Genomic DNA, 26,374 nt, shown 5'->3' on the forward strand with positions numbered 1-26,374 from the left:
GCATTGCCAAGCAAAAGACTGTGACTGAATTGTCCACGGGGACGTTATCGTAATCCGTACAAATCGCCACAGCATCAAAATTCAGAGTGTGGCACGAGCTGTTTGTTTCCTCAGATATTTACTTTTCAGGGATTTCACGGGTGCCCTCCGTTACCGTAGCGCGGAGCGAGAATCGCTGCAGCGGCACTTTAATATTCATCTCAGGGGGATGTGAAGCTCAGAAGAAGGTCACGAGGCCACCATTAGCCCCCGGAAACACAGGTGTTCAGCAATCTTCGGGCTTATGTCCCTCACCTACAGGGCTGCAGAACAGGAGCGCTAACACGCCTCATGATTTAACCTGCCTGAAGAACACAGGAATATCTTGTTCTGCTACTTTTTTTCCCATTGTTGCTATGGCCTATTTGCATTCAGGTACGTTCAGCTGTTCCTAGTGAACTAGTGGAAATTGGTACACTGTTTGGTAACTCTGGTCTTTTTACTCGGTTTACATGTAAAACACGTCTCTCCAATAAGTCCATAGTCTTCATTTGGTATTAAATCTGTGGCTCAGATGCAGTCTGGCCGATAATGAGTTTTGATAGAGAAACTGCATGGTCCAGATGCACTGGAAAGGAAGTTTGATCAGAATCTCAATTCCGTCTCTCAGAAGGAAGCTGCAGAATATAAAAATCAGAGCTTGAAGTTTTTGAAGTATGGCTTTTGGAAACTTTCATATCAGACTTCAACAGAAACCATCGAGCTACAGGAAGTTGGTAATCAACTGTAGACTGATAGGGTGAAGGAGGGGACAGGGCGAGTGAGATACAGGGAGAGAGGGCAAAGAGAGGGAGGGAGAGAGAGAGAGGATGAGAGAGAGAGAGAGAGAGAGAGACATCAAAAAGCAGAGATCAAACGTGTCAGATACTCAGGTGGAGTGACAGCACAGAAGAGTCGAACACAGGCCTCGTCTCCCTGGTGGAGTGGGGCCGTACTTCCCTCGCTCAGCCCCGGACTGCACAACCCGGTCATGCCAGCACAGGTTGCATTGAATCCCAACGTAAAAGTGAAGAGGTGTCAGCTGCCCTCTAATGTGCCCGTCAGCCGATTCGACAGGCCTGGTCTTGAGTGGCTCCATTACTCAAGATTGAAAAAGAAAAAAAAAAAAGAAAAAGTGGTGGGATCGATAACCGCCTCGCTGACGCTCCTAATGGGGGTTAATGGCCGCTTCTTCAGCATCACCGATCGTCAGTCTGCTATTGATAACCCAGCAGGAGTCAGAGGGACATGTATCAGCTTATTATTGATGAAGCTGCTTGGGTCATGAGGCCCAGGGCCTTCCTGAGTGGTACCAAGTGTGGCGTCAGCCTACCGTTGCAATAGAGACAAATGCCCGTTTTCTCGCATTTGGGGAAAACTTTCCGTGTGGCAATTCCCTTTGTTTTTTGGAAGTGTAGTCGAGTTTTTGTGCGTGTTGAATTTTAGTGATGTGTCAGATGGAATGGGTTATATAAAACCAGTGCAAGGTCCTTGGCAACAAATAAAGGAGGTTGGAAAAGTTAAGCTGGCACTTTCAGCGCAGGGGCCGATATTTCCCATTAAAAACACTTGAAAGGGACTTCGTTCCTCTTTTGTGTTTGCCCCGTTTACATTTCCTCAAGGCTGGTAGGGTTAACAAAGTCGAGATCGAGGGAACGAACCCAAACAACGAGCTGCACCAGCGATTCGGGATAGAACGGGACGCTTTGGCCTGGCTGTAAGTGAAAGCCAGAGGAGAGAAGTGCTGATGCAGGGGAACTCTGCCCCTCTCCTGTACCCAGCACATAAACAGACTTCAGTACCCCTTTGACATTTTGTCCTATTTGGGGGAAACTTGCCATGTTGCGGTCGACTTTCCTTTTAAAGTTCATGGCGTTTTTCTGTGTGTGTGAATTGTATTGAAGTTTCAGATGGAATGGGTGATATAAAACCAAGAGAAAGGAGCTGTTAGCTGCACCAGTGACTCAGGAGAGAACGGGACAGTTTGGCCTGGCCTCCAGTGAATGCCTTGGGCACTTGGAGTGAGGACTCCCCCCCCCTCCCTCCTCTCCCCCCATCCATTCCCTCTCACCTCCTCTCGGTCACCTCATCCCTCATTCCCATTGTACGGCAAAGACTTTCCCGATCCGCGCTTCCTAGCTTCCTTGCTCCCTTTCCCCCCCATCACTTTACCGCTATTCAGGACCGCACAAAGAAAAACCCTTTTGCGTCTTCCAGGTTGCTACGATACAGCCGACGCGGCTCGAAGTTTCTGCTCCTCTTTGGGGGGGCGAGAAACGGCGGTGCGTGAAATAAAACAAGGCCCGAGAAAAGGGGAAACATAAATATACATTTCGCTGGGGACGAGGCGAGCGAGGCGCATGCTTGATTTAATTGGGCTGTGTACTTGTGCTGATTCCCAGCCATCTTTACACATTACCCGGCTCCCATTCAGCGGCATCAAGCGAGGCCATTTTGTGTTCTTCTGTTTCATTAAGGCACTTTGACTAGTAAAAGTGAATAGGCCTCTTTTCTCCGTTTCTGGATGAAACCCAAATGAAACTGAATTCTGGCGCAGAACACGTCCCGAACTGTAACTACTGAAATTAATCAAGCCATCTTTCGCGAAGCAACGCAAATCTGACCTTTTGTTTTGACTTTATTTAAAATTTGTAACTAAATCTAATTGGATAAGCAGATTAGTGCTTCCCTGGGGGCCCAAACAAAGAGAATGAAAAGTGCCCACCACCCCCTTCCGCCTTCACACATTTTTAAACCTAAATATCACGTTAAGACCTCAGAGCTTCCATCTGGTGCAAGGTTTGTCACATAATACCGTTTCATAGTATGGTGTGTGAATAGCTTGCTGCTGATACGACTCACCCTTGTCTCCACACGCCACCCTCACACTAAAATGCATATTCTATTCTTACACAGTTAATGCAGACAGACCATAATCAGTCTGAGTGGGAGAGTTACAATCTACTCTAATGAAGCACTTCTCACCATCAACATTGCGCCCAGTGCTTGACCACAAACCATTACTTTACCGCTCAAAAATTCTGGCTGCACTATAATAAAGCCATAAATTCACCATTATGGGTTTGATTGCTTTTGCATGCAGCTATTTCAGCAACCTTGAAGCACAGGAAGTCCTCTTGTGCCTTAAATTTGAATTCATCACCTTGAAAAAGTTTGCGATGGGTATTTTTCTCTCAGGGTAGGTGGTGGGGAACATATTTTTGGCGAAATGGAAATGCCACCCGCAGATCAGAAACACAGATAGAAAGGAATGGTCTTCTGAGGAAGAGATTATTTGAATCGACAATGACCTAGCTGTCAATCCGAATGCCTCTGTTGGAGGGGTGTTTAAGGCAACTGAAAAACTTTAGGGCAGGAGGGAGCTGGTGTTATACATTTTTTATATGTTCTGATTACATAATTGGTGTCACTCACCATAAGCTTTCCCTCAAAATTTTACTGACACATGTTCATAAAATCCTAAGGATAATGAAAGCCCTTGGGAATATGAGTTTTTCAGCCTTGGATCTATGAAGACCAATAAAAAAACAAGGCATTACCATAACAACCCTTCAGAAAACACCCAGCATTGTTTATGGTCCAAAAGACTGCGTAAGGAGGGCACCTTTTGATAAATCACATAAGATTTGACTTTATATGCATTATGTAAATGTTTCATATCTGTACTTTTATGGCATTCAATTAGTGCCAAGAATTGATATGGAAAAATATTGATTGATTGATAATAATGAATAAATAATTAAAACTAGACTTAAATCTTTTTTTTAAGCAAAAATATATTGTTTGAAAAGATTGCCAGTGTAACCATATTTTAAATCATTTAGTATTCACTTTTGAATTTTCTTAGATCAAAAATCTGATTTTCACATTTGGTTTTTCCTCATGTGTACAACGTTTTTTTAGCTTTAGGCCACGTCATCTTCTTTCTTCTACCAAGTTTTGGTGCTCTTCTCATGTGGAAGTCTCACTCTTTGAGATCAGCGATTGGTCTCTGTTTAGGTGGGTTCCTGTCCTGACTGGTCTGCCAATCCAATCCGTGCATATCCACTGGTAGTCCTGCAAAAATGTTGTAGGACTGAGCTACGTTCTCTCTCTGGTTACCTTTCTAGAATTCAAGGTTTGTTATAACATCCAAGCAAATAAAAAGAGCTTGTAAAATAGAAGATAGACAGATATTTTTTCTGACTTGATTTAATAAAATAGGAAAATAGGCCTACATCTAATGTAATACACCTGCAGCTTTGACATCACTGTTGTACTGAAGGACGTTACAGAGGTAACTCAGAATTTCAAAGTGCTCTGATAAAGATGGTGTTTTTTTCCCCACTCCTCATGACTTGTTGAAAGTACAATGCTTTTGGCACCAGGGACCCTTCAGCCCACCTTAGGCTGTAGTCGGAAGTGTGACAATTGAATGCGAGTCCATTTCCTTTCTTCTTTCAAACACATTGTTTGTCATTCAGGGCTGTTGCCCAAATGAGACACTTGGAGTCTATTTTACAAAGCCTTCCTGTGTCATTTCGTTTTCCTCTTGCCGTGCTCATGTCTTTTAATAACTGTTTATACCGTGTGTCTTCATCCCAACTCTCACCTCCTCTCTTGTCAGTGATTGGTCAGCTCCTTCCTCCCTTTGTCTCTGTGTAAATGCTCTTCCCTCTTCACCAGAACCCCCCGCTCCCCTCCCCCGCTCCCCAGTAGTCCGTGAATTTGCCTCCCTCCCCGCGTCTCCCTCCTCCCGCAGGCTGGTGCTGTGTGATACATATTAAAGAGCGCCATTGGCAGCCGCCGCCATCATGTGTGACCAATTAGAAACATTCCTGGAAAAGCAGTCGTTAGGAGGGCCGCGAGGCCGGGGCAAACCTGTGGCTGAACTAATGCCTCACACACACGCTGGGCGGGCCTCCTGGTGGCCTGTGTTTCTGTGTTCAGGGCAGGGCTGGCTCTGTGTTCAGGGTAGGGGAAGCATTTCATATCGTCGCACGAGGTCTGCTTCGGAGTTTTAACTCTAGGTCGACATCTTTAGGCTGGAGACTGGGCTGGAGCCTTTGGCTGTCCCAGAAGATGGTGTATAAATAAATCGCACTTCAACAGGGTGTCATTGAGCTTGTGGAATTTTCCCATCAATGGCTATTACATAGCAATAATAACTATTTGTAATTCACACTTATAATATAATATTTTTAGCTGAAAGTACACAAGCGCAAGTACATGTACAAGTACGTAGAGGTCACGTAAACACAAGATCGCACACAGACACAAGATTTGGCTACAATATACAAGCTGAAGTCCTAAAGGAGTGTGATTGAAAGTGTGGCGTTCCACGCAGAAGCCAATGCATGCCCGTGTCACAGGGCCAACTGAAGCTGTGGTATAGTGAGCTGGCACAGAGGGTCCCCAGCATTGTTCTCCTATAGGATTGCCCGTCTGCAGCCTAAATGAATGTTTGCCCCTCCCCCATTCCACCGCTCTCATGGCAGCACATAATGGAAGTCCCCAGGTCCTATCGGCTGGCCGAGGACCAAGGCCCCATCCGTGCAGTCTCACGTAGCCCTGAATGGGAACCAGAACCCATGCCACCTCAGACTGCTGCTTGCCTCTGTGCTTGGCCTTCCTCCATGCGTTTTCCATACAAGTTTTAATATCCCGATTTCTTGATTTTTTTGAGTAGAACTTCAGAATGTCTTTTACCAGAATGCATGCTCACTCCGCCCTCCCCTTAAAAACGAAAGTAAAGTAAAACAAACTGCGCTTGGCACATGCAGATGTGGCCTATTTCATGTCAGCTTAGAAGGCTCGTCTCTTTGCCTTGTTGAAACAAAGCTTGGCCGCTCTCTTGGTCGCGGTCTCTTCCTGTCTGAAGAGGGAAGGAGTTTCCTTTTAGAAACCGCAGGCTCGGTGAAAAAAGCTTTTCAAACGGGAGCGGTGCCCGCTGAGCAGAGGGTGGTGCTGAAAAGTGCTGCCGCAGCTGGCGAGAGTGGCAGGCGGGCGCGGCCCAGGCCATTAGGGGCAGGCCTTCTTTACGAGCCGCTTAATGGAAGCATTACTGGAGCCCCCGACTGAAGACGAGCCCCGCTGCGCCGCCCGCCGTATCCGAGCGCCGTATCCGAGCGCCGTATCCGAGCCGATCTGGGCCGAGAGACGCAAGGAACGCGCGGCCGCGGAGTAACGGGCGAGGCCGGCAGCTGGGACCCCGCCCACAGGAACCCCGCTCGCTTGACACGGGGGAAATCAACCAAGGAGAGAGGGAAGGCGAGAGAGATAGAGAGAAAGAGAAAGGACAAGGGGGAGAGAGAGAGACAAAGAGAAAGAGAAAGAGAGAGAGAAAGAGTGAGAGAGTAAGAGAGAGAGACAAAGAGAAAAAGCAAGAGAGAGAGAAAGAGAGACCGACAGACAGATAGGTAAAAAGAGAGAGAGGGAGAGACAAAGAGAAAGAGCAAAAGAGGGAGAGAGAGAGAGGGAGAGAGAGAGAGAGAGGGAAACAGAGAGAGAGAGAGAGGGAGGGGGAGAGGGAAACAGAGAGAGGGGGAGAGAGAGAGTGAGGGATAGAGAGAGAGAGTGAGAGAGAAACAGAGAGAGAGGGAGAGAGAGAAAGGCCGTGGCCTTTTCCCCTGACCTTTCTCCCGGCTCGCGCGCTCGGTGTCCAGCGCGGGAGCTCGTCCGCGGCGAGCGGGCCGGGCGCGGGGCCAGCGCATCTGGACGGCGGAAAAGGCCACGCGCCCTCGCGCCTCAGCGGGCCCTCGCTGCTCGCTGACCGCTGACCGCACGCGTCGGCGGCTACCTCTAAAAGCGTGCGTCGAGCGCCGCGCTCCATTCCCCGGCTCTGCTTTTGATGCGCCGCCGCGACGACGGGGGCGCGGGGTCACGTGACTGGGGGAGGGTGTGAAGGGCACCGCCAGCACGCATTCAGTCGCAGCCAGGAACGCATTCCCCGCCGCCCCGCGTTTGCACCGCAGCGGCACGCGCTGAGAGAGGCAGCACAATGCAGGCTTGTGCATGCAGGCACTGCAGGGAGGCTCCACAGCCTCGCAGACAAACAAGGCTCTGTGATAAAGCCATATAACTGATATGAGCGGGGTGAAGGTAACAGAAACTAAAAGACCACAATGGAAATAAGGCTTTGGGCTTTTATTGTGTTTTTATCCTTTTGATGATTTCTGTATCTGAGGCATCTCTGGCTAGAGGGGCCGCTTGTATTTTAATGATCAATAAAGAATTTCAATCAATTAATCAATCAGCTGACGGGTGACGGTCTGTTTTTGTGTGTGTGCGTTCGCAGGGTCCTCGTACTACGACAACGTGCGGCCGCTGGCCTACCCCGACTCGGACGCCGTGCTCATCTGCTTCGACATCAGCCGCCCGGAGACGCTGGACAGCGTGCTCAAGAAGGTCAGCTTCCGACAGGGCGCACAGTCCAGCTCATTCCTCTCTCAGTCCCCCTCTCTGTGCTACACTTACTTACTGGGGCTCCTGACTGTATGACTAAACCAACATCACATAGCTTTATTACATTAATACATATTTTCAATATTCAATCATTCACTGTGACTGTTACTACTGTATTACCACTGTTAGTGCTCCCTTTTCCCCCATTATACATTTCATTACTGTCATTTAGGCATAGTATGCACCAATATCAAACTGTACTATACTCGCCAATAACCCTTTACGGAGTAAGATCACAAATATGTAATTTAAATGTCCTTCCGGACATTGTAATGCTGATGTAACAATCACTACTGGTAATTGAAAACAATGGAGTTCTAGAGCACTGACCTAGAATTTTGAAAAACCATTCCAAAAAAAACCTGATCTTCAAAGGGTTAATGACGTTTGCAAATAATACTTCTTGAAAAGACTCTCTATCTGTATTTATTAAATGCCATTTCTGTCACAACTGGTCACCCTCCCTCAAAGCACTCGAAGTGCATCTTATGGCAAATCGACGTGCACTGGAACACCCGGAGTTATTGTTCAAGCCGCTGATTGTCAGTGATTACTGACACGAGCCCGCCGCCCATTTTCATTACTGTCGTTCGAAGGCGTCCATCAGCGGTGTGTGAACATGCTTTATTGCGGCAGCATACGGTAGCCGGTGCTGGCAGACACGGAGGGATGTACTTGTAAAATGTTATCGCGTCGCATAAATTGACAGAAATCCAGACGCGCGCAAAAGCCTTACATAAAAGCGCATGCAATAAAGGGTAACCCAGGTGAAATCATGAAGCGCGGTGTAAAGTCTAACATAAAAGGATATTGCCGGGCAAATATTGTCGAAACACCACAGTATTTATGATAACATTAATGAGCAGGCCCGGGTTGAGGTGTTGTTTAGTGGTGAAATTTTGCTGTGTGAAATCGGTTATACGTTAATGTAAGTAAACAGTAAACATTGCAAAGTTCTAGCGGTTAGAATATAAGGACAGTGCTGCTGCCATTGCAGAGCATGAGGCTCAGTGTACTCCAGCTGCATTAGCTGAGAGAATCGCTAACTAGTGTCTTTTATACTCGGTCCCATTCAATGGAAAGATTCCTCTGCACAGCATTGGTTCCACTATGTCAGTGTCAATTTCATCTGTGGCAAGACTGGGGATAAACACTTCTGTGCTAATTATGGGATAATGATTTAAACAGTTATACCCCAGGCGTTTTAAGGCAAAATATACCCCAGTGGCGTGTGATCTTTTTCATATGAGAACTAGACAAGGAGTCTTGGCAGAATATCTCAGTGTATATATTAACAGCCGCGTTATGTAAGGGGATCGATACTACACAAGGTGTTTGGGGCCCTGGTCCCTGCTGAGACTGATGAAGATGCTGGATGTGTTCAGCTGGTTAAAAGAATCAATGCTCATTCTTGCTCCCGAGCGCTAGCATCTCAGAATATAATAATATTCTCTTCACAGAACTATTCATTTTCATCTGGGGTTTGGTAAGTGTGCACTTAGGCTTTTAAGAAGTATATAATCACACCCAAACACTGAAGCTCTGTTTTCAACTGCATTAAGTGTAACAATCCTTCTGCGAGGAAGGAAACATGCATTTAATCCTTGAGCAAAATATTCTCCAGTTTACATGGGTTTTGATTGGATTTGGACAACTCGGGCCCAGAACATTATTTACAGTTAGTTTGTGGTAGATCGGAGCTGCTCTTTTTTTATCTACAGATCTGGCTGCTCATTTTGGATGGCCAGCGGTCTCTTTGGGGATATTTGACCTTTGAACTCTCGTGGAATGGGGCAGCGCTGAGGAATGAGGGGTGTCGGAGGGGAGGGGCAGCATTAGTGATGGCAAATTAAGCACACTAGCTTGGTTAAAGGAGAGCTGTTGATCCTGCTTTAGAAAGTAGAGGGGGGGGGGGGAGGCTTGTGAAAAACAGGCCTGCAGCAATGGTCCCCCCCCCCGCCCACCCCTACCCTGATCGGCTGCTCCCTCATCAGGTTGCCTCCTAGCTACCACATCGAACCAGCCTCCCGTAGAAGCGAGGCGCTGGAGAGCGTGCCGTCTAATCTCACGCTAAGCTAATGCGCGCCACTGAAATCAACCTTAAACCAACAGGACGCTCGTAAGGAGGAGAGCTTCCACAGTTTTCCCCAGGCTGTTGGATTTAAAGGTAGCATGTGGGAAAAGCAAAAAAATAAAGGATAACTAGCAACCTACTCGCAGCTGTGGTGCCTCACGTACTGAATTCTGCGCCTTCAGCTCACGACTCACAATGTTTCGGATAAATGCAGTACGTGGCAGTCGAAAAGAATTGAACACCAGAGGCAAAATGTCACTGAAACGCAATGTTTGGAAAACTGCTGTTGGTTTTTGGGTGTGAGGTCCGTGTCTCCAGGTGCTCGTATGTCCCAGTTCATTAAAAAAAACGATTTTTGGAAGTTTCCAGCGTGTTGCCTTGGGATTTGGCCCCCTCCCCCCCCCCCTTCCCTCCCGTTCGCGCACCAAACAGGCCTGCTGTGCCTCTCAGTCTCGCGGGCGGCTCACATCTTGAGGCCATGTGGCCCCTCTGCTTTTGTGGAGCCCCGCGTTTGAAGTGCTGAGTAAATTCCCACCGCCATCCCGGTGACGCGTTAAGCGGTCAGGCAGGGCTGTTTTTGTGCTCTCCGCGAGCTTCATGGATCTAACCCCAGTGACTCCTCCTCACGCCGGTCTCCTTGTAGCGCTCACTTCGACATGCCGGACCCCTTTGTTCCCAGAAATAGCCGCGGGCCGCCTGAACTCCTCGGTGGGGAGCGCCTCCCTCCGCATTGTGGCCTGCAGAGGGGTCCCGTGACCTCTGACCCCCGACTGATGCTCGCTAATCTCCTATCAACAGCTCCGGGCATGGAAATCTACCGTTTCACAATTGGATTTCCAAATTAGGCTCTTGACCCCCGTGGCCTTTGCTGCCACACGGGTCATCAGCTGATATGGAGGCGGGGCTTCCCACAGCGAGTTGGGGGGGGTGGGGGAGTTTGAGTTGTGGGACCAAAGACCATTGTTGGATACACAATGAGTGACTGCACACTGGAGCTTTGTGGAGGCATGAATCCTTTTGTCGAAATTTTACTGTTTTGTTTTTCAGGAATGGTGGGGCGTAGACTAAAACGCAAGCGTATCTGAATCTAAACATTTTATGTCAGTTAGATTAAAGGTTTTTGGTACTACGAGTTTCCAATGGCTCTCCTGTCAAATGGGCCTTGAAATAAATCCATAGACAGATTTATGACCCGACAGACAAGCTTAGGCCATTACATAACATTTACATTTACATCATTTGGCAGGCTCTCTTCTCCAGATCAATTTACAAAAGTGCTCCCAGCTTTACTATGACAGGATCGTTTCGCATCCACGTATTTAGCAAGTAAAATAAGTAGGAAGGGTGAGCAGCCTCCGCCGCTTCTCTTCTCCGTCTTTGACGTGACGCCGCTCCACCGGGCCCACGCCCCTGCGCTCTCTCACCGGCCCAGTGGTGGAGTCTGCCCCGTGGTGTAGGGTTACCTCTGGAGGAAGCCGAGACCCCGGCCAAACAAAGCGGAGGGACTCCCTGCTCTCGGGGCAAAGATCACAAAGCGCAGCCGCTTCTCTTAACTGGAGGCTGTGCAGAGCCTCATCCTGTCTCTTTGAGTGATCTTTGTTATCCGCGCTAACGGGCTAAAAGGCTAACGCGAGTGTCAGTTCTCGCCTTCTCTGATGTAATGAGGATCTGGAACATGGGAGCTGCTCACTGGGGGGTCCTGGGAGGCGGAGCAGGGGGGTTATTACATAACCATTTACCTACGCCGAGGCAGTGGAGACAGCAATGGGATGACTGACAGCTCACATCTGACCCAAAGGGATTTTTTGCACCGATCTCCCGAGGCTCATTATAGCACTTCCTGAAGAATGACACACCTGCCGTGCGACTGTTTGAGACAGCGCGTCAGGAGGGGCGACCCCGAGGCACCGGCAGGTGATCCCTCCACCTGCTTGTCACATACTTGACTGCCACTCATCGCTTGGTGCCTGTGATGGTGGATGGTTTCGGTGCGTTTCTCGTTGAAGTACAGTAGATGAGTGTCAAGGGACCTGTCAGGCAAAGGAAACAAAGGAAGGCTCCGTGCCGCGTGCAACGTTCCACGTGAATCGCTGTGACCCAAGTCGATTCCCGAAAACGCACGACGGAAGGGGATCTTGAACCGAATGGAGCGGAAGACTTCATTCCAGACTTCAAGTGGTTGTCTTTTATAATAGGACCATTGTACAGGGGGAGAATTGTAACCTCAAACACATACTGTACAACCACGTAATATACAAACATATCCAAAAATAAAAAAAACTACAGTATACAAAATGGTAGGGAAGAACCACAATTCTATCACAACCTTCAATGACGTGGAAGGTACATAACCATGAAAAGTCTGGACTAACAAAATAAAAACAAGACTGGATTTAGTATGGCCTTCTCTGTGGCTACGGACCAGATTTATGCTCAGCAGGACAAGACAGAAGGGTCAAGGGAAGGTTATTCTAAGACGGAAACATGTGCCGCTCTTATTTGTGTGCTGAGGAAACTTGACGCTTGTAAAACTCAGTGTTGAGTTGGCCCTTAGCCTGAAGGTCAAAATGCAAATAGTTGCCATTATATGTAGTCAATCAAGTGAGCTTCATCATAGGACCGCCATTCAGCATGACTCAGTATTAACGCACAGCTTTAGAATGCTGTATTGGATGCTGTCTCAATGACGAGTCGCATAAATATTTGTGACTGAACCGAGGAACAATTTGAGCCAGTTTCTGCGACCGTATGGAGGCGGAATAGGGTTTTTTTTTGTCCGCTGGTTCAATAGCGATATCGGTTCACATACAGTATTCTGCTATTTCTTCTACTGTAGCTATTGTGACTGCGCTTGATGGGTCTCGGCATTCATTATGTCTATAATAGCCATCATTATCCAGGACGGGCCCAGTCCATACAATGACAGTACAATGAAGTCAAGTGTGTCTTTTGGTAATAAAATGCCTCTTTGTGTGTATGTTAGACAGACATGCACTGTAGCGAGACTGTCCCTAGTGTACAAATGATAATGCTGCATTGTACAGAGCAGAATCATAGTGCTGATCTGCCTATGCCACTGTACCATTTTTGTGTTTTAGTCAGTGCTGTTTTACTCCAGATGTCCCTTTCACTGTGTGGCTGAGGGGGCTGTTCCTCGGATGAGGTCACCGCAGCTGAGCGCTCACCGCTCTTCCAGTTCTGTCCGTCTGACCGTCTGTCCCTCTGTCCCTCTGTGCCCGCAGTGGCAGGGCGAGACCCAGGAGTTCTGCCCCAACGCCAAGGTGGTCCTGGTGGGCTGCAAACTGGACATGCGAACGGACATGAACACGCTGAGGGAGCTCTCCAAGCAGAGGCTCATCCCCGTCACTCACGAGCAGGTGAGAACCCCCACCCACCCCCCCACCCAACCCTGCCCCCACCCGCCGGCTTCTCAGCTAAAACAATGGGTGGAACAGATGGCCCCCAAGCGGAATCTCTTCACCACTGTCCTATGTAGGAAGCAAATGTATTTCTTCCACAACAGTAACACCTGAATTTCTTTTGGACTCTAATGTCAGTCACACCAATAGAAATGCCACTGGTTATTTAGATCCACAAATATAAGCTTCAAGTTATTCAACATCAACATCATCAACATGAATATTTGATCCATTGGTATAAAAATGAAGTGGAGTTTGTGCTGTGTGAATACAGTTATGCATTGTGCTTCACTGTGTTTTATTCTAAAGTCTTTGTTGAAACCCAAAACAGTTTAACTCCGTAAAGGAAGCATAAACCTTGTTTATAACACACACTGCAGTTTTTGGCTGAGTCCTTTCTGTTTTGACAGCGTTATTGACTTGTTTTTCTCTCGCTGGGGAGAGAGACTTGTGGGCGAGATAAGGAGGGCCAGGGGCAGTTTTTGGGGTGGGTGAAACCCCCCCCCCCCAAAAAAAATTAGGCGTGTTTGCAGTTAACTTAGAGTTTTGCAGGTAACAGAGTTCTCAACCTGAGGAATGCCTCAGGATAAGAAAGACAGGTTGGTTCACAGGCTGATTCAAAGCCAGGTGACACAGAAGGCTGGAAAGCTTGTTTTCAGTGAACAAACTCCCAGACAGAACGCTGCAGCTTTGTACGCATACTGAGCCAGTACGTTACGGTTTCCACTGCACAAGCCAGAGCAAAAGCCAAGGCCAATAAACCAGTTTATATCTTCAGGTTTCATCAGGACTGCTGTAGTTAAACTGTAATTACATTACAGTGAAGTTTCTCAGCAGAATCCTTTTTTTTGGGGGAATGGGGGGGGGGAGGTGGTTGAAGGACCCTTCTGGAAGTATTACTCTCATTCATCATTCATTATGTTGCTTCTAGACAGATGTCATAGACAAAACATAGTGATCCCTCCATGTAAGTGCCTGCCAACGTATAACATTCCCGAAATGTTCCAATAATATTTCTTAAGTGTTAATACACAATGTCACAGCAATGCTCTGTGAATCTTTAGTCTGACCACTGTGCATATTCAGTGTCACCTTAAGTTGGTTCATTATCATTTCTGCACTGACTGCACCCACCCTAGGATTTTGGCTTTTTTCAATATCAAAGAATTTGGGAGGTTTTGAAAAGGAGAAGAAAGAGAAAAAATAAGGACAGCAATGCACAGAGGAACATTTTCATTATTTATTTCAATGCCCCCCCCCCCACAGCAGGAGATACCGTTCTTTAAATCAGTGAATTTTAATGACCTGATCTCATGGTATTTCCTTGTCCTGCTTTGACACTGATTGAAACACAAAGTCAATTATCTTTTTTCCCCTTGTAAAAGCTTGGAGAACAAAGACTTCAGCTTGCCAGTCAGCAAGCTGGGGTATATGGGGAAAATGTTAGCATGCATGAAGAAAAAGTAAGATACTAGAATAGGAGTTAAGTCAGACTCTGAAATAAGTACCAAAAAATGCTTTTGCAAAAGGGTAGAATATCGTTTTTTCCAAATCCATAAAGCCACACATTTTTTAAAAATCCCTCTGCATTCAACACTTGCTACGGAAACCATGTTGCCTTCAATGAAGTCCTGCAAGCACCAGCAAAAATAAGTAAATTTAATTTAAGCTATTCATTACTTCCAACTGATGTCAAATTCAATTTCTGTGGAATTCAGAAGTCACAAGGATGAGTCCATCATAACTGACAGATGAATTGCATTTATCAGCAAGTGTTTATGAAATGACAGTTTCATAAATACTTCCTTGTCGTGACACGCATACATTCTCTGTACAGATCACAACACTGGAATTCTTGACAACACAGTACAATTATGTAAGTTAACTTTCACGTCATATATATATATATATATATATATATATATATATATATGGCTGGACCGGCTGACCAATGGTGTAACTTCATCACTCACTCACTCACAGACATTTGCGTTTGTAGGGCTGGACCCGCTGTTACGGTCCAGCCAAAAATATATTTTTTAAAAATAAATTTGGTGCCAAACATGAGGGGGATGAGCATGTCCTACGACCACCTTAATTTGGAACGGCCAACTGTCTGCAACTGCATCCACATATTCATGTGGTAACTCCTTTGCCGATTTGGGAAAGAGTAGACAACCGCGGTTCTCCTCCAAAACACGTGGTGTCGCCAGCTGCTTCTTTTCACACCACAGACTAACTAAGCTGGAGGAAGACCGTTCATATGCGGCTTTAACATGCAGTCCATGGTCGCTCGCTGGGCCGGTGGGGGTCACTAGACAGCGATGAAAAGCAGACCCCTAACCGACTGATCGCTCCCATACCCTTAGTGATGCAGTTGCGCATCGCCCTATGGTGCTAACGACCACAGTCAGCACTGGCACGGCCCTGAATCAGTCCGCTACTGTGGGGCTGATCCGTGCAGCACCGTGTGGCGTCATGCCCAAATGAGCCACCAAGCTGCCCCACAAGGTCTTTTTCAACTCGTTTTAACCCTATCTTTATCTTTTCTGTTAATCTTGAATGGGCAGTTAAAATGGCAGGCCCAGCTAATTGCTGCAAAAAATCCTGACATGGTCGATTCAGTAGATAAGCACACTCTCAGCCTGTGCTCCCAGCAGCTGAGCTGTATGTCATCACATCAGAGGAATAAACCACATACACATAAAACACATGCTAGCACCTAGCACAGGCAGGCTGCAAACACCAGACTGACCAGAGGAGGCTCAATGAGGTTTTTCTTTTCTTTTTTAAACGAGGACATTTTTAAAATTCTAATGTTTGAAACGAGGTGAAAGAAGCTAAGTGTGCATGTGAATACAGCTGTGTGTGGCTCCAGTTAAAGTGTAATGTTCCCTCCTCTCCGCATTATCATATCGCTATTTGCCTTCTACTTTCTTCCCATTTGTTACGCACAAGCACTAGAATGCTGAATGACATTGCACTGGATTTCCCAGTCAAATAATTGTCAGATGACAGTGAATATTCTGAAGAGGAACATATTCCAAAGAATCACTATGACTTTGCATCGGGAGGTACACGTAGTAATTTTCTGATAGTCAGACTTGCCAGAGGGATCAAGTTCACTCATTCATCGATTTTATGCAAATGCAGTTTAGGAAATCTCTTGAGAGCACACAATTCGTATGCCGGGGGGTTATTCCTCCTGCTGTCCTCACTTTATAGTAACTGAGCTTTCCTCTCCTGGTTCTGATGCTTCTCATGTGAGCCTGAAGACAGGAGAACAGAGTCCAGCTACTTCCTGTTTACATTTTTTTTGCATTCATGCATTATTCATGTGCTAGTAATTATTATCGCTGTTGTGTCGGTAAGCGACTCAACCCCTCGCTAATACGCATCTCTCTCTCGAGCGGCTGGGGTCTGCCATCCGCTTCGAAGCCGCACATTTCTCTGCTCGACATTAACGAGTGCAGATAGTTTCCTTGACCGAGTCACAAGGCCCGGTTCCTCACAAGTATAAAATCTCTCAGACGTCGTACAGATGAGAAGACTCCTGCTCTCTGCTCCACTTTTTATAGCTTGAAATTTCAGATCAGTTTGAAATTTATCAATGTGCGTGCGCCTGTTTGAGAGGGCGAGAGGAAGTGAGAGAGAGAGAGAGAGGGGAGAGTGAGAGAGAGAGGGAGAGCGAGAGAGACCCATTGTCTCTCCACGTAAGAGGCACATGGTTCTTTCCATTTCATTTTCTACTGCATTTATAGAGGACTCAAGCACTCTACGTTTCATAGCTTTCCCATTATAGGGATGCTGATAGTTTTATTACCGGTAATAACATGGTGACAGTGTGTTTTTGCGATGATGATTATCGGAGAAATAGCAGCGTTAAAATGGTAATACTGCAGTTTGTGAGGGGCAGTTGCAGGTTTGATTCCTCGAATCTCAGAAACCACGCTTCTGAATCGCACTGGAGAAAATCTGTGTAAGACGAAAGCCTTTTCAAAAGAAACGAACTGCTGGCTTTATTTAAGCCTGCAAGTTAAAAACAGGTGTGAAGGATCAAAAGAATGCCAGAAGCTACATTCACAGAAGTTCTGATCTCAGTATTATTTATATATTGTAAAATAAGACTAAAAGATAAAAATAGTGAGTCATATGTCCTTCATCAGGGAAAGCCATTTTTCTTAGGCCAATCTGTATGTAGCATTAGTATAAAGATTTAAATGGAATATGTTCCAGTTGGTGTATGCTGATAATGATATTGGCATACTTTATCCATATACATAATTAATAAGGAAGAGTAAAGGTGGCAAGGCGGAGAAAGGGAAGTAACTCTAAATCTCTCCCTCCCTCTCTCTCTCTCTCTCTCTCAGGGCACGTCTCTCGCCCGGCAGATCGGAGCCGTGGCGTACGCGGAGTGCACCTCCAAGATGTCGGAGAACAGCGTGCGGGACGTCTTCCACGTCACCACGCTGGCGTCGGTCACGCGCGCGCACAAGCCGCAGCTGAAGCGCAGCAACTCCCGCCGCGGACTCAAGCGGGTCTCCCAGCAACCGGGCCGGACTGAGCTCCTGGATAATCCCCCGGCCATGAGGAAGGACCGAGCCAAGAGCTGCTTGATCATGTAGAGCACCCCCTCCCCCCCCCCCCCTCCCCTACCAGACTGAACCCAGAAAAAAATAAACTATTTATTGTTTTAATCGTTTTCCTTTTTTTTTTTGCACTGTTGAGGAGAACCGGGAAAAGATGAGGAATAAGATAAGATGCTTTGGATATTTTTTTTTTTTGCAGCTTCTTCCATTGTTTTTTTCACTTTTTTGGGATGGGGATTTATGGGGTGTGACAGGCAACCCACGGGACAGAGAAGACAAGCGGACGTGAGAAGCGTTAGTCTGTGGGGAACGTATTAGTCATCGACGGCGGTTTCCTGTCAGTCCTGGCTGTGGCAGGCTGGCTGACAGCAGGTTAAAATCTTAAGTGCAGAGAAGGACGTAAAAAGAGAAAGGCGGAATTCTGTGGAGAAAGAAAAAAGATTTTATCGGAGGATTTCGAGAAGAGTGGAGATTTCTTGTGGCGGGACAGTTACTCTGTTCACGGGTGAAGCCTACCGTGTCATCCCAGGTGCTTTATTCCTAGCATTTAAAGAAGATGAGAGTTATGAGAAGGCACAGGATCAAGAGCCCTGCTTCTGCAAAGACTGGAGAGACAAAACTGTGAAAGTCTGAAATAGTCTTAATCAATGATAGCGACTTATAAAATGATGTTTATCGAGTTTTGGACCTTGGAGGATATGACTTTATTGGTCAATGTCTCACTAATTCTTTAAACCACAAGTGCTTTCAAGAAAAAGTCACTTTATATATACATATATACATATATATCCATTTGTTTTTTTATTTTTTATTATTTATCACCGTTTTCTTTTTGAATTTTTTTTTTCAAGTGGATGTTAAACTTGAGCTAAAACTGTCATTGCTGTTCTGATTTTGATGACGTTACTTAGAGACAAGCATTTTAAGGACAAGCGATAGGGCTGTTTTGCAGTATTTTCCACTGTATCTGTGTGACGCTGAAATAAAACAACTTGCTCTGCTACAGGGAAAGGAGATTCATTGAAGTTCATGTTTAATTTGTCAGGAAGTTACTGATGTCAGTACCTAGTATCTGCTGAAGTTCTGTCCATCCGCACCACTGACAGCGTAATTGAGCCTAATTAACATGATTGAGCTCACAATCGCCGTGATGGAGCCATTGCTCCTTTTCAAAGGGGCGTTTAAGGAAGATAGATACCTGTTGGGCCAAAGCCCCCCGCCGTTCACACGCTTGATGTATGTTGACAAGGTGAAAGCGAAAAACTCTCCCCCGCACAAAGAATGCTCTTTAAGGGGAAATTCGGCACAGCCGTGTTTACTATTCCTTCTCCAGACGTGTCACTCACAGAGACTCGGTGACCCGGGGCGTTCACTGCAGAGAAGGGCGCTGACTGCAGTCTGTTAGCCTCAGCACTACAGAGAGCGACAGACCATCTGACCTGTGCCTTCTCCTCCTCAGAAAAACGCACACGCACACACAGACACACAGACGCACACACAGACACACACACACGTACAAGCACGCACGCACGCACGCACACACACTCACACAGACAGACACACATACACGCATACACACACATAGACACAAAAACACTTCTGAGCCTGACTCCTTGTTTTTATCCTTGTATATCCATCTTTCTCTCTTTCTCTCTTTCCCTCTCTCTCTCTCTCACACACACAGACACACAAACTGTCTAAGTGAAGATCTTGAAATATTGAAATCGGCAGTGCTCTCACTACCTCCAAGCTAGTGCATCCCCTTGCCACTGCAGGTGGTTCCACACGCCACATTGTGGTAGGTTTGAAGAGTGGTGAAGTGACATTACGCAGCATCACCACCACTGAGCACAGTTTTAAGAAGCAGGCTTCGTGCGAAACTGGCTTTAGCCCTCAGACACGCCTTCTTACCCCCTGTGCTTCTGTTACATCTGTGTTTTTTTAAACAATGCACACTGCAGATCGGCTAACGTTGCATACCAGTGCTAACATATCACATTAAAAATATACACAGCGGGCCAACCAACACCGCATACCAATGCTAAAGTATCACATAAAAATATACACTGTAGGATCAGCTAACACCACAACTCAGTGCTAGCATAACGCATGAAATCATACACAATGGGCCAGCTAGCTCTGCACGCGAATGCTAAAATTTTTCATTTGAAAATGTACACAGGTGGCTGGCTAACACCGCACATGAATGCTAAGATATTGCATGAAAAACACACAGGGGGCCAGCTAACACTGCAACCCAATGCTAGCACAACGCATGAAATCATACACAATGGGCAGCTGCTCTGCCGATGCTAGATTCTGCATTGAAATGTACCACTGCTGGCTAACACCGCACAGCAATGCTAACGTGTCACACGCAGGCACTGAATTACCCTGAGCTCCGGAGGCCGAGTGAGGGAGGCGTTGTGGGAGCGGAACTGCGCCGCGCGTCGGTGCCAGCGCAGGGAGGTTCCCTCGTGTGTGGCGGGACAGACGCTCCTCGCGGGTGTCGGAGCAGTAAGAGGATTAGGAACGGGGAGCCGGAGGGGAAGGGGAAGCGCGTGGGCTGAAAGTGGCCCTCTGTCGCCCCTGAACCGCTAAGCTCTTTACAGCCAGCGCCCGGTGCGCGCTGAGCTCCAAACAGAGGGCCGGAGCCGGCTCCACTCGTCCAATGGCTGCTCTCCACTCGCCGCGGCCTCCAGCGCCACAGGGGAGCGCGCGTGGGCCGACCGTTCACTCGGAGGGCACGGATTCGGGCTTCTGGCAGAACGGACGGGTCAATGAAAAAAATAACACCGCTTTTATTTTCGTTTCAGTCGGTCGGGTTAGTATTTTCCTCTTTGCTCTATCGCCGCCAGCCCTACGGTTGCGAAATAAAGGCGTGCCGGTCTGTGCTTCTGACTGCCACATACCAATGTTAAAATTGGGGAAAATAAAGAAGAAACATCTATTTTGGATTGTTTGCAATGATAATACCTATTAGATAAAAGCTGAATTAAACCACACCTCCATTTTGGAGGTTAGGCCCTTAATTTTATAAAATACAGCAAACCTGCATACTCTTTGTAAGTGGCAATAACAGAATGCTGGTATGCTCTCTTAATCCCTAAAAGTGACAGCCCTGTTTAGACAAACAAGCACAGGAACATTACCCTGATTTAGGATGACCCCCTCCGCACTCCTCCAACCCCCTCATGTACCTCACCCACAGCCCTGCCCCATCAAAATGACAGCGTATGCCACCAGACCTCCGAAAGTGCAAATCGTCAGCCAGCTCTCTGCCCCCATCAGCAGCACCTCCCTCTGCTCTCCTGCCCCGGGAGCCTGTCCTGCTCCTCCACCTCCTCCCCAACCCCCCTCCCCAGTCTCAGCCACCGTGCCAATCGCAGCACTCCCCTTCATCAGGCAAGGAAATGGAAGCACACCCCTCATCGCCCACAACCCTCGGCTGCCACCGGGGGCCGGTAGAGCCTGCGACCTTTACGCCCGACGCGTTCTGTCCAACATAACGGTTACGGTAGCTTAGCTGCTTCTGACAGGAAGTGCAGCATGAGCCGTGACACTGGCGCACCTGACAGACAGTTCTGGACTGGGCGTGTGATACAGACACTTGTTTTTTTTGTTGTAGCTTTAGTATTAGGCACATGTCCCTCTGGCCCAGTGTTCACACAAACAAAACTTCAGGGGAAATCACAATATGCCTCACTTAAGTTGAACAACGGCGACCGAATCGTCCGATCCACCTGAGGTGAGATAATCCCTGAAAGGCGAGCGGGACACATTGAACACGCCATAATTCTAATTCATGTTCCGGTGTCTGTGAACAAGCTGAGATAGCACTATTTTTCTTACTCTGAGGGAGAAATGGACCATGGCGAGAAGAAATTAAATCTCCTTTCTCGCGTTCTGCTATGAAGCCTTGTGCTTGCTGCTTGGTTTTATAACATAGACGGCACTGTGTGGGGCTCAGTGATGTCAGAGCTGGTCAAGTGGGATAACTCATCATTCCAATTAGCTGGGACAAGCAGACGACTGGCGGGCAGAGGTACATTTCCAATGAACATGGGTACCATTGACTCACCCACAACAAATTATGCAAATGAATTTGCATCCAGCTGGACCGGAGAGCGGGGGAGTTGACTGATAACCTTTTAAGGGTATGGGGTAGACAGATGTTTCACACAGGAGTGCCGCACAGCATTAGAAGAGCTGAGTCATTGTGCAGCAACACTCAGCATTTAAGAGGACAAGAGGAGCCCCGGGAAGGTGAGTCCGCGGTGGCGTCAGCATTGCGCTGATCTGACCACCATGCGTCCACACAAAGGTTCACGGCCTGCCACACAACGCGCGTGCTCCGCATGCTTTTATTCGACGCTCCCGGGTGCGACGATTCAATTAATGCTTCCACAGCATGCTTGTGAGCTGACGGGAAAATGAACATCTGACATAACTGACATAAACCACTGACCCGAGCGAATGAGGCGACATTTGAAAGAGAACGACAACGAGAAGGCGCAGGAAAAACTATGTCTGGCTATTTACGGCACTCCAGCGCCGGTCCGGGGTTTGGATCGCGACCCCCGCCATCGCGGCCGCTGCGAGAAGGCAGGCGTTTCTTCGACGCGGCGGCCGTGACATCGGCTCGTTTCAGCCCCATTAAACCCACAGGCCATGTTCGCCAGGCTGCCGGTGACCGAGGGCTTCAGGGATCCCTCCGGCCCAGGTGGCCATGAGTCACCACTCGCTCGTACGAGTCTGAAAAGCCGTGCGCTGAAAAGAAGAGCTTACATTTCATTGCGCTTGATCAAAGCAATCACATTTTTGTGTGCCCGGTACAGGTTGTACGAATGAAATGAAAAGTACCCGTGTCGATCTCGTGACTCCAGTACCGATGCTGTCGTTTACGAATGCCGCAGAGGGAGCGAGACCCAGAAGACAAAACGCAACAGCGTTACGCTTCCGCCTGAACAAAGCGAGCAGGTGGTCTCATGTTCTAAAGCTGAAGCGAGAAGGTGGCCTCATGTTCTAAAGCTGAAGCGAGAAGGTGGCCTCATGTTCTAAAGCTGAAGCGAGAAGGTGGCCTCATGTTCTAAAGCTGAAGCGAGAAGGTGGCCTCATGTTCTGAAGCTGAAGCGAGAAGGTGCCCTCATGTTCTAAAGCTGAAGCGAGAAGGTGGCCTCATGTTCTACAGCTGAAGCGAGAAGGTGGCCTCATGTTCTACAGCTGAAGCGAGAAGGTGGCCTCATGTTCTACAGCTGAAGCGAGAAGGTGACCTCATGTTCTAAAGCTGAAGCGAGAAGGTGGCTTTATGTTCTAAAGCTGAAGCGAGAAGGTGACCTCATGTTCTAAAGCTGAAGCGAGAAGGTGACCTCATGTTCTAAAGCTGAAGCGAGAAGGTGGCCTCATGTTCTAAAGCTGAAGCGAGAAGGTGACCTCATGTTCTAAAGCTGAAGCGAGAAGGTGGCCTCATGTTCTGAAGCTGAAGCGAGAAGGTGGCCTCATGTTCTAAAGCTGAAGCGAGAAGGTGGCCTCATGTTCTAAAGCTGAAGCGAGAAGGTGGCCTCATGTTCTAAAGCTGAAGCGAGAAGGTGGCCTCATGTTCTGAAGCTGAAGCGAGAAGGTGCCCTCATGTTCTGAAGCTGAAGCGAGAAGGTGGCCTCATGTTCTAAAGCTGAGGTGCACCCTAATTAATAGCAAGAGGTGATTAAGCTGCATCATCAGTTGCCAGCACCCGCCATGTATCATGTTTAAAGCATTAGCACGAAAAGCCCAGCATTTGTATTCCTTTCTTCAAATGCCACCCATTGTCATCCAGGCAGTGAGGAACACAATGCGTGCGAGACAGCGACCCTGTTTCCTTTAATCTCTCCTGTAATTAAGGGATCCGCACGAGGCGCGGCGGACGCATTGGTATTCCAGCCGCGACGCGGGGCTCGACGCTACTTAGCAGCGCAGGTATTCCTCAGGCACATCAGCGCGGCGGGACGAACGGAGGGGGGACCGCTTTGAGTGACGCACACGCTCCCGGCGGCGTTCGCGCGATAAAAGGCCTCCGTGATTGAGACGCAGCGACAGGCCCTCCGCGGGCGGGACAGAGAGGCCGCCAAAGGCTCGTCTTTTACCCAGTAACGCTGTCACCCGGGGGACAGGGCCGCACATTTGGACACGTCGAGAATTTCACGGCACGACACGTGGGTGAGCTGAATTTTTTTTTTCTTCCCCCGACCGAACCTTCGCCGCGTAAATCCCTTCAGGTACATCGGTCTGGATGGAAATCCTCAGTGACAGCGGCGGCAGGAACTTGGCCAAGCCGAAGCTTGATTTGTGTTGCGGCTCTTCCTGTTCCAAGGTTAAGTTAAGCTCCATGTGGACATGCCAGGTTCACTGGGTGAGGGAAACCAGCTCTTCTCAAATTAAAAATGATACGATGTTTGGAAGTTCTGCTGTTAGTCACGTCAGCTCCCTTTCAATCACGGACACTCTTTAACGTGGCCAGTATGGTTAGATTAAACTCAAATGCAAAGAAATGCGAAGACATTCTTCAGCACCAGACCTGGACACTGTAAACAGGTCTGGATTGACCCTATCCCCTACAGCAAGGCCATCAGTGATTAAAGCCTTTTGTCACCAACCAGTCTTGTGCAACCTTTTTGGTCCAGGAGAAGTTAATTTACCTTTCTCCTCCACAAAACCAGGTGAGATGAGGTGCCAGGAGTTTGGAAAGGCATCTTTGCTGTTCCTGCTTATTCCAGTTGCTCCCAGTAATTACAGTAATTAAGTTATTGGGCTTCAGCATCTCCCACACAATGCTCTCCTGCCACCACCCCATGGGCACTGAGAAATATCTGTGTAAACAACACCTGACAAACACACCATTATCAAAGTATTCTCTCCTACTGCAAGGAGGAAACGGATCAGAGCCAAACTGGATCTTCACTGATGGACTGCCACTGTCTTTCCAACAAATTAGGCATGATACAAAATAAACTGGGTGTTTATTTAGTTCTGAATCTAAACCTTAAACACAACTGGCATCGGTGTAGTAAAACGTCTGCTGGCCGAGATGAGAGACCGGTGAGAGACTAGTGTGGTTATTATGTTCGGCTCGCACTGTCTCACCTGACACCCAACTGTGTCACAGTATATAATGAACTCACATAATTAACTCTCACCTTCTTGACCACAAGAGCCAAACCCCCTGGCCATCTGGGTGTGGATCTGAACCTGTCACTCAGATGAAGGGTGTGGCTATGAATAGGCAGGAGAGCTGGAATGTGCCTGGATTGGTTTCTGTTCAGCACGTAGCCTCACAACAGCGTTATTGCTAACATGGCTCTACAGAGGAGCCCACAAAGGGGGCGCTTGTTATTTAGAGACGTTCAGAGCAGCTGCTTTCAAGAGCTTACGCAAAATCACCAGTCTGGAGTGTTAATGCAACACCTCAGTCATGCAGGGATTGGCTTTAACACGTCCAAACAAAAGAGCAGACAAAACAACAGCACCAACAAAAGCAACGATTACAAGAAAAATCAAAGGTGAGAAAAGGCGCTGCAAACAAAAGCCTTGACCTGACACTGTGGTACTTGTCAGAATGAATGGCTTGACCTGTAAGCGTTTCTTACTAAAGCTACAGATATCTCTGTGACTGATTTGTTGTTCCAGAATACCTGTGGGCAACAGCAACCTCATACAAATACAACTTCCCTGTCATGTATTCTGGGGGTCCAAATCCAAATCCATAGCCTCTACAGCAGAAAAGACCACTAATCCTTACGCTATATAGATTCGGAGACAGGTCTCTGGATCTGAGAAGCTCCAGGCCACGACAGCGTTGCCAGTTTCCTTTTCGGTAGTGGTTCCTTGTGAAGAACCACCAAAGGCAATATGGGCTCCATGAAGCCTCTTGCTTTATAATGAAGAATTTGTCTACGGTCAGCCTCTGGAAGAACAAGTGCCTTAGCTTCAGTCACAGTAGCAGGCAGGAGGAGGAGGAAGGCTAGCAACAAGATCACAAACAGAGGAAATGTGCCCCGAGCCTTCAAGGGGAGGGGCTTAAACGAAGGCTAAAACAAGCGCAGAGCCGCACGCGGCACCTCGGACTGAACGGCAACTCTCACGGCGCCGATCGGACCCTCATAAGCCTGCCGCAAACGATGAGCAGGCCGGCCGTCCGCGAGATCGCCCTCGCCTGACGCTGCATTAATTATTCACTTTGCTCCGAGCACGGCTTCCTCCTCCAACTGATCGCGCAGAGCAGGTCGGCATCGCCGCTAAGTTTGGCTCTGTCCACCATTTAGAAAAGCTGCATCAATAGCATTCATTCACAGACTGCTGGAAATAAAGGGCAAATGTACTGGACGTTCTGTGTTGCGGCGGCTTTTTCTCCAGGCGATTTGTAATTGGCTGTCTTTCATGCTGAAAGGGAGTGCGCGCGTATGTGTGTGTGCGTGTGTGTGCGTGTGTGTGTGCATGTGTGTGAGTGTGTGTGCGTGTATATGTGTGTGTGTGTGTGAGTGTGTGGGTGTACTTGTGTATGTGAGTGTGTGTGTGTGCGTATGTGTATGTGAGTGTGTGTGTGTGTGTGTGTGAGTGTGTGGGTGTACGTGTGTATGTGTGTGTGCGTGTGTGTGTGTGAGTAATTGTGTGAGTGTGTGAGTGAATGAGTGTGTGTGTGTGTGCGTGTGTGTGTGCACAACTGTGCGTTCACATGCTCTCATACTCTCCCCCAGAGTCTGATGGATTGAGTGAAAGAGCGAGAGGAAAAAAGGGGGGATGCAGCCGCATGTAAATAGAGAGAAAAAGAGAGTGCA

At 47.8% G+C, this 26,374-nt stretch overlaps 1 protein-coding gene across 1 annotated transcript in view; it reads left to right on the forward strand.

Moving 5' to 3' along the window:
• LOC135247901 (rho-related GTP-binding protein RhoN-like) overlaps positions 1-18,575 on the forward strand; it is a 32,238-nt gene extending 13,663 nt beyond the window's left edge. The window contains exons 3-5 of the mRNA XM_064321874.1: positions 7,316-7,425; positions 12,799-12,933; positions 17,346-18,575. Coding sequence (XP_064177944.1) covers positions 7,316-7,425; positions 12,799-12,933; positions 17,346-17,600 — 500 coding nt within the window. The 3' untranslated portion in view covers positions 17,601-18,575. The remainder of the gene's footprint in view (positions 1-7,315; positions 7,426-12,798; positions 12,934-17,345) is intronic.
• Positions 18,576-26,374: the final 7,799 nt, after the last annotated feature.

This window comes from Anguilla rostrata, chromosome 2 (genome assembly GCF_018555375.3).
Source record: "Anguilla rostrata isolate EN2019 chromosome 2, ASM1855537v3, whole genome shotgun sequence".
NCBI lineage: Eukaryota > Metazoa > Chordata > Actinopteri > Anguilliformes > Anguillidae > Anguilla > Anguilla rostrata.